The sequence below is a fragment of the Oratosquilla oratoria genome, chromosome 32 (genome assembly GCF_046742065.1).
Source record: "Oratosquilla oratoria isolate Oo_2021 chromosome 32, ASM4674206v1, whole genome shotgun sequence".
Classification (NCBI taxonomy): Eukaryota; Metazoa; Arthropoda; class Malacostraca; order Stomatopoda; family Squillidae; genus Oratosquilla; species Oratosquilla oratoria.
Genome location: NC_134808.1, coordinates 1,295,340 through 1,305,339, shown reverse-complemented (window position 1 = coordinate 1,305,339; position 10,000 = coordinate 1,295,340). Strand labels below are relative to the sequence as shown.

At 41.1% G+C, this 10,000-nt stretch overlaps 1 protein-coding gene across 1 annotated transcript in view; it reads right to left on the bottom strand.

Moving 5' to 3' along the window:
• The window catches only part of LOC143041778 (uncharacterized), a 19,831-nt gene extending 10,205 nt beyond the window's left edge, over positions 1 to 9,626 (bottom strand). Inside the window, exon 1 of the mRNA XM_076213828.1 lies at positions 9,587 to 9,626. Within this exon, the coding sequence (XP_076069943.1) occupies positions 9,587 to 9,626 (40 nt within the window). The remainder of the gene's footprint in view (positions 1 to 9,586) is intronic.
• Between the last annotated feature and the right edge of the window lie 374 nt (positions 9,627 to 10,000).

The window sequence follows — 10,000 nt, the reverse complement described above, 5'->3', positions numbered from 1 at the left end:
AGCCTAGTAACTCCCATCATACTTCTCAAACACCTCATCTCAAACACATTTAAACTCCTTCTCTCTTCTTCTCTTATGTTCCATGTTTCTGCCCCATACAGTGCTGTTGGCACAATCACTCCTTCATACAGTCTCCTCTTAGCATCCATTCCCAAATGTCTATTCCTCATTACACTCTTCAATCCACCAAGGCATTTACTCGTTTCTCTCAATCTACATTCTACCTCCACCTTCACTCCACCTTTTCCTGCCACATTTGCACCCAAGTATCTAAAACTATCCACTTCCTCCAGTCGCTCTCCCTTAATGCTCACTTCCAGTCTACTGCCACTTTCACCCCTTGTACATCTCATCACATTACTTTTACCCACATTTATCTTTAGCTTTCTTCTATCACATACTCTCCCAAACTCTGTCACCAACTTCCTCAATCCCTCCTCCGATCCTGCCACAAGCGCAATGTCGTCAGCAAACAATAGCTGGCTCACCTCCCACTTTTCTCCATTTTCTTTAACCATCTCCAATCCCTGACCCACTACCCTTGCATTTACCTCTCGCACTACCCCATCCATGTATAAGTTGAGCAGCCAGGGTGACATAACGCATCCTTGACGAAGTCCCACCTTTACCTCAAACCACTCACTCTCTCCATTTATAATCCTGACACAAGTGCTACTACTCTCATAAAAACTCTTGACAGCTCTTAGAAGCTTTCCTCCTATCCCATATATCTACATAACCTCCCACAGGGCCTTTCTGTCTACCCTATCATAAGCCTTTTCCAGATCCATAAAAGTCCAAAAAACATCCTTCCCCTTTCCTATAGCTTTCTCACATATTTGTCTTGCCACAAAGATCTGATCTACACAACCTCTTCCTGTCCTAAATCCACACTGTTCCTCTCTTAATCCTCTCAATCAAGATCCTCCCATAAGCCTTCCCAACTACACTTAACCTAATCCCTCTGAAACTACTACATTCACACTTGTCCCCTTTTCCCTTATAAAGTGGAACTATACAGGCACTCCTCCAGTCCTCCGCCACTCTACCCTCTCTCCAGCAAACATTAAATAACTTCACTAGCCAGTCCACCACTGTACCTCCTTGTTTTAGACATTCTGCATGGCATCCATCCAGACCAGGTGCCTTACCTGCTTTCATCATCTTAACAACTGCCTTCACTTCATCCTTCCTTATTTCTCCTCCATTTTCCTCACTCATCACTCTAATTTTTTTTAGCATTTTCCACTGCAACTATCTTTCCCTCCCTATCCTTCTTCACAGTTAGCAACTCCCTAAAATACTCTACCCCTCTTCCCCTTACTTTCTTCTCTTCCATTATCATCTCTCCATCTGCACCTTTTACCTTTTCTTCTCTACTTGATTCACCTCCTCTTCCTCTCTTAATTTCTTTCCAAAAACATCTTTTTATTACTTTAAAAAATTTCTGTCATACTCTTACCCCACTTCACATCTGCTCTCCTCTTTGCCTCCTTTACCTTGTGCTTTACTTCTCTTTTCTTTTCTTTTCTTTGTACCTCTCATATGACTCCCTCGTCCTATTTTGTAACCAATCTGAGAAAGCTCGCTTCTTCTCTTCTACAACCTTCTCTGTTTCCTCATCTCACCATTCACTACCCTTCCTTCAATTTCCTCCTGTCCTTCTTGTTCCACAGACCATTCTTGCACACTTTGTGACTCCCTCCTTGAACCATCCCCATTCCTCCTCCACACCTAGCTCTACTCTATCCTTCACTCCCTCCTACTCCTCCTTCAGCTTCTTCTTGTACTCCTTCTCCTTTTCATTTTCATTTAAAGAGTTGACTCTAAGCACCTCCCTACCTTTTGTCCCTTTCCTCTTTCTCCATCTATCCTCCACTCTCAACTTACCTTCCACCAAAAAATGATCTGATATTCCCCCACCCTCTCCCCTTAGCATACATACATACATATATACATACATACATACATACATATATACATACATACATGCATACATACATACATACATACATACATACATACATACATACATACATACGCAGATACATACATACATACATACATATATACATAGATGCATACATACATACATACGCAGATACATACATACATACATACATACATACATACATACATACATACATACATACATACATACATACATACATACATACATACACACATACATACATACATACATACATACATACATACATACATACATACATACATACATACATACATACATACATATATACATACATACATACATACATACATATATACATACATTCATACATACATACGTACATACATACATGTATATATACATACATACATACATACAACCATACATACATACATATGTATACGCCACCATATACATGATGAGTAATATCACTCGCTCACACCGCTCACTCACTCCCTCACTCACTCACTCAACGTCCGGCCCTTCTAGCTGACTAAGGGTAGTCGAGTCAGCACCATTGGCTTTGCAACAACAACTCGACCACCAAACAGACATACGAACGCACATGAACATCCGAGTAACCAAACAAACACAAAACACAAATTAAGTATATTGACGATCCCCCCTGGACATATATATACATATTTAGTTATTAAGTAAATCACACCCTGTAATCCCAGGATACTAACCTTAGGAGATGACCGTGATCTTGCTCGCATAAAACTCTAAAGCTTATGCGAACATGACACCTCATAAGTGCTAACTCATCATTTCCGGGCACCAAAACCAGCTCGCGGACCCCTTCGAGGGTCGGTTCTTAGTGACGTGCCTTAGTGATAAGACTGTGTAATAGTGTGTGAACTAAGTTTATACTGGATACGACAATAAAGAAACAAAAACTTAGAGGCGTTTGTGCAGTGGACCCCTTATTGTGATGATGTGACGACCCCGTTACATTTTGTGTCTACAAGTGACGTTGGATGGAAACGATGTAACCATACCGTTACACCCGTCCCGTTACATCACTGGTGGCAGCAAACCCCGCAACCCATCTACTCCGAAGAGACTACGGTGTACCTTCTACGGTGAACTTCAAACCCGTCCATTTTTCTCCAACTACATACAAGTACGAACAAATAACCGCACTGAACAAAACGCTCTCAAGAACAAGAACTTGGTTCACACTATTCATCACGGGCAATCGTCACAGGCCGATCTCCCACTACTAAAATCAACATTATAAAGGTAACATAAATCCTTACAATTAATACCAATATATTCCGTAATAATAACCATACATTACCCATTCAAACCATCCCTGATACTCGCCTTGTCTCCCTTTCCATAACATGCGAGCATAATTCATCCGCCCCAGAGGATTCACACCGGCTGCGCACAGACCCGCGTAACAGCCACCTCATCCCCCAAGACAGCATACCCACCTTCCACGTCAACCGGTTTCACCAAACGTTGCTTTCGACTACTACAATCGAAACGTCAGCAACACCACCCCCCAGCCGGACATTGACATACCACTCGATTCAGCTCAAGGTATCAAGGTAACCATTATACCTACAGATACCCACGTGCCCAACGCACGTAAACCTTACTCTAAACCATCTATATATATATAAAATATATATTAATTCCACATTACACTAATAAATTATAAAATTATAAATATTTGTTTTCTATCCATATAGAAACTTTATGTACACCTTTTTCTTTTGGTTATTATACCTTTCTCATAATATAACCAGTAGCTCTCATAATTATATGTCTCAACACTAATTATAATTTGCCTAATTTTTTTAAAACAACATATATTTATATATGCAATAACTTTTACTAGATTTGACTATTACATAATATCACATTCATATGCATTCTTCCAGTTAAGTAATTCTTGTTTAAACAAATAGCTCTTACATGTTTAAAATTCAACATTAAACATATTTTGCCTATCTTTAAATAAATATATATATATATGCAATAACCCTTAATTGCTTTCACTACGTATTACCCATTTATATTTACATAGAACTTATACATTTTTATCAATGTAACCTATTTTACTGCTGTAATTTTTTTTATGAACAACCATAATTAATTCTATTATAAGTATAATATCACAATAATTAACTCCTTACTATATAATATTATTTCCACATTTTATTATTATTATATGTATATACATATTTTTATGATTTTACATATGTAATCCCATTATACTGTATAGCCGTTGACATACTATATCCCCCCCTCCCATATCTAAGCATAACATATTACCCTTAGTTACTATATACCTATCATTCACATTTTAACAGTTTTTTTTCTTAGATTACAAATCAAACCTAACTGTTAACTAATACATGACTTAACAACATGGCCTTTGCCACCAGATCCAAAATTAAACAAAGTTTACATAGCGTCTTCTCAAAGTCTAGAGAAGAAAAACAACAACATGACATATCCAGTGACAAAGAGGAAATACACACAGAAGACTTAATTGACAATGACAAACCAGACCATTTTTACCTATATCCACAGGATGACAATACCTCTAAACAGTTAACCAATGACCAGTTAAATAATCCTGACAAAACTAATCCTAATGCAGATAATCCAATAGACCCTCTTTATGAGAACGATGTCTTACCTTTTTTCAACCAGCCTCCTCAAGTAAACACCTCCAACCCCTCTCAACCACAACAACCCACCCAACAAACTCCTCATGTTGCTCCTCCAAATATCATGCCTTTCAACCAGCCTCCTCAAGTAGAACCCGTTAACCCCTCACAAACCACAACCACCCATTCCTCCCATCCAACCAAATATGCAAACAAAACCTCCTATAAACCATAATCCATCCAACCCCCATATCCCAACACATAATAACCCCCCTCCCATTCAGCAGCAGTACCAAAACTTCCCCTTTCCTTCCCCCCATACCCCATCTGGTCAAACCCACTCCACACCATACCACCAACCACCACCTAACCTTCCTCCAAACCCACAATATTATCCTTACCCACAACCTCAACCAACAATAATTAACAACTATCAAACCATAACCCCCCTCACAGAAATCCCAACCTTTTCCCAAGATAGTGGACTATCCATTACAGACTTCTTGACAGCATGTGACCTGTTCTTTTCAAAGAACCCCCAATACTCTGAGACAGATAAAATAAATTTGTGCCGTCAGAAAATAAACCCATCTGACATTTGCCGTTCAAAGGCAAGGATGCTAGACAGCTTAGTTGCATGTGGAATCACATATCAGGAATATAAACGCCACCTTCTTAAGGTCTTTCATAACAAACAACCAAACAACATTTCCTTCCTCATCACTTTCCTCAATAACACTAGAGTCCAACCACATTCCATTACTAACATTATGGATTTCGTTGCAAACGGAATTAAAGAGGTCAGAGAAGACCTAGAGAATAACTCTCCTTGGACTCACACTGACCAATTTGGTCAAAATGTAATGCCAACAAAACACTTACTAACATTCCTTGAAATAGCTTCCTATCTCTCCCAACTCCCTCCAAAGTGTTTAAAGGAAGCCTCCAAAAGGGAACTAGACACTAGAAATCCTTTAGCTTATACCTATATCTTAGATATCATGAATGCTTGCAATGTATCTTTAGATACCCCCAACCATCTCCCCAGACTAAATAGCCTTCACTCACAGCAACCCCCTCCCACCAATCAAGGACAACCTTCTAAGTGGTGCTCCTACCATTCATCAAACAGTCACAACACAAAAGACTGCATACAGCAAAAACAACACACGCAGGTACAACACCACCCTATTCCTTGCTCAGTTCATGGAACCATTTCCCACACCGATGCCCAGTGTTGGACACAGCAAAAACAACACACGCAGGTACAACACCACCCTATTCCTTGCTCAGTTCATGGAACCATTTCCCACACAGATGCCCAGTGTTGGACACAGCAAAAACAACACCCACAGGTACAACACCACCCCATCCCTTGCTCAGTGCATGCTACTACCTCACATACGAATGCTCAGTGTCAAGTTCAGAATCAAAACAAACAAGTTCCACCCCCCTTTAAACACCCACTCCTACCTACACCAACACATCCAATCAAATACTGCAACCTACACAAAACATCAACTCACTCCAACAAAGAGTGTTACCTACAGAAAACACAACAACAACCTCATCAGAGAACTAACCAACCATTCACCACCCCTCGACACACCCCTCGACAAACAGCTCCCTCCCACAACTCACACTCAACCCAACACCACCGTTTGGGGGAACGTATACCAGCCTCACGCACCAAACCACCATAGGAATATCTCATACACAACACAAATACCTCACCCTAGAAGTGAGTCTAGATCAACTTAATGTTGACTTGATGGTTGATACAGGAACAAACCTGAACATCATCCCAAGAGCTCTCAACGAAGCAATAAATGAACCACCCCAAATTCAATTTTCCAATATGGAAGGACTCCTAATAGAAGGGAGCACCATTTCACTTCACGACATGGTTGATCTGAGCATAGAAGTGAACGATTCCAAAGTAGGTTTCACACCTTTCCACATAGCTGATGAATGGAGTCTTGATCAACAAGGTATAATAGAATTACAGTCATTGAGGATTTGGAAAACTAAGATAGACTTTGAGACTAACAAAATCTCCTTCCGAGATGTAAATAATGAGTCAACAGTTCCTGAGACACCCGACTCAGACACACAACATCTCTCATGTCTACCTTCCTTCAATACTCCCAATCCCACTAACAGCTATTCCTTCCGACCACCCCCTTATGTCACCTCAAAGGCACTGATGTCTAACACAGTCATCATACCCCCTAGACATTCAATAACAGTCCCACTATACATACTCGGTGCAATCGCCCATCAGGACGTCATAATCGACTCAGACACGTCCAGGCTTAACAACATAGCCATTGAGTCCTCCTGGGACACAATATCAGAAAATAAACATACACTAGCTATGTTAACAAACATGTCAGACCAACACCGTAAAATCAGGAAGAATACAAACATTTGCGCAGTCCATCTCCATAATTCCCCTATCCAGGAACCACTGCCGCAACACATCAACCAAGTAAGACCAACACAACCCCTTCCCCCTATTCCCCCAGACCAAATCACGACATCAGCTGACGGAGAAATTCATAACGAGCTATTAGCTCTCCTACAGAGGAATAGATCAGCTGTCGCCTTAGAAGGTGAACCACTAGGCAAATGTGATATAATCAAACATCACATCCAAATTCCCCCAAACACCCCCCCTTCATACACCCCCGCTTACCGCATACCTCACAGTAGGAAATCCCAAGTCAATGACAGTGTACAAGAGATGATACACCAAGGCGTAATTTCCCATTCAGACTCCCCATGGAACAGTCCCCTCTTTTTGGTCCCTAAGAAAGACGGAACCTTACGCCCTGTTGTTGACTTCAGGAAAGTCAATAACCTAACTCAATCTGACCCACACCATGCCATGCAAGATGTACTATAATGCATTGGCAACGGGAACTCTGTTTTTTCCACAATAGACCTCAAGTCAGCCTTCTGGCAGGTCGAACTAACAGAGGAATCAAAACCCGTAACTGCATTCTCCACTGACAAAGGGCATTTCAACTTTCAGCGTATACCCTTTGGCCTGAAGAATGCCCCCTCAACCCAACAAAGGTTGATGACCCGCATTTTCAGTGACATGATAGGAATCTCATTATTCGTCTATTTAGACGACCTCATTATATATAGTCCCACAGAAAGAGACCACCTTAACACTTTAGAGATTGTCATCAAACGTCTCAAAAATACGGGATTAAAGATTCAATTAGAGAAATGTAGATTCCTCATGAAGGAACTCATCTTCCTAGGCCATAAAGTGGATGCAAAAGGGACTCACACAACCACAGATAGAATAGATACAATAAATAATTTCCCAACCCCCAGAAACGCAAATGAAACAAGAAGTTTCATAGGGTTAGCCTCCTACTACAGACACTTTATCAGAAACTTTGCTGATATTGCTTCCCCTCTGACCAAATTCACAAGGAAAGGCGAGCCATTTCAATGGTCAGAAACAGAACAGCAAAGTTTCGACACTCTCAAACACACACTCACCACAGCCCCTGTACTAGTTTTCCCTGACATGAAGAAAGAATTCTTTCTTTACACAGACGCCTCCTCTAAAGGAATAGGCGCAGTCCTACAACAGAAAGATGACAATGGCAAAGAACACGCCATAGCCTACGCAAGTAGAGTCCTAAATAAAACTGAAAGTAACTACTCAACTACACACAAAGAAGGACTTTCAATCATATGGGCACTAAAACACTTTAAATTCCTTATTTTATGCTACTAGATTAACATACTAACAGACCACCAACCCCTAGTCTATCTTTTTAACTCCAAAGACTTACATGGGAGAGTTGCTAGATGGAAAACAACTCTCCTTGATTACGATCCCATGATCGTATACTTAGCTGGGAAAGCTAACGTAGTGGCAGATTGCCTAAGCAGACAAAACCACATCACACCTATAACCCAAACCATATGCATACCTATGCAACAACTCATATATGAAACGGACAGAGACCCAATATGGTCCCCAATAAAACAGCATCTCATTTCACAAACCCCCTTACACTCCCGACCACCTGTCCCTATTGAGGAACTCAATCTGGTCGACGGAGTCATAAGGAGAACCATTAATACAAGAGAGGTTACTGTTATCCCCATAGCCCTAGTCCCCAAGCTCCTACACATATTGCACGACAGTGCAATGGGAGGCCACTCGGGCAGAGATAAGACACTAAACACTGCTAGACACACTTACTACTGGTCCAACATGAAAAGAGACATAACCACACACATAGATTCTTGTATAACTTGCAACCAATTCAGAGGCCCTAACCTGAGGGAAATCAACATAAAAGATATCCCACTCCCTGCTGAGCCATGGGAAACACTTGGCATTGACCTACTGAAAATGCCAACGAGCCATCAAGGTTCCAATTATGTACTCACAGCAGTTGATTATTTCTCTAAATACACAATCTTAATACCACTCCAAGACAAAACAGCAGAGACTGTAGCCAAAAACCTAGTCAACAATATCTTTTGTAGATACAACATACCACACACAATGTTATCTGACAATGGCTCAGAATTCAAAAATGAGGTGATGCGCGAAATAGCACACCTCTACAACATTGACCAAACATTTGCCACTGCATACCACCCCCAGGGAAACGGTCTGACTGAGCGAACAAATCGCAAGGTCCCTAGAGATTCTCAGACCATTGGTCAATGACCTCATGGACAGTTGGGAAGATTGGTTTACCACAGGTACAAGCCAGTATAAATAGCACAGTCAATTCCGCAACAAAGATGTCCCCACATGAGATCATTTTCGGCAAACCAATGCGCCTACCCTACCAAATATTCAACCAACCACCCCCACCCATATACAACCAAGATAACCACGCACACAGCATCAAAAGAGGTATGCAAACCAATTACAAAAAAGTTAGAGCAAACCAGAAAGAAGCCCAGGAGAAGACAAAGACAAAAAAACACAAACCGTCAAATACACATGACATAGCACCTGGCGACACAGTCATGGTAAAAGACTCAAGTAGAACAAACAAACTCAAACCCAAATTCCTAGGCCCCTTCACAGTCACAAGTTCACTCCCTAACAATGTTTTCCTACTAACAGATCCTTCCGATCACACCACCTTCACCATACATGGAGAGAAGTTGAGAAAGGTCAAACTGAACCTCGACCCAATCTCACCTCCCATCCACAACCCACCTATCACAGACACACACCAATCACCAAAACGCAAGTCTCATCCCATGACTCTGCGTCGACGCAATTAAACATGCACTCTAGCTCTCGCCCCTGAAGATGCAGGACGTCATGTATCTATCAGTGGAGGTTAAAATGGCCCATTTCCAATAAGAACTCCTTTCCGCATAGCTATCGAAACTT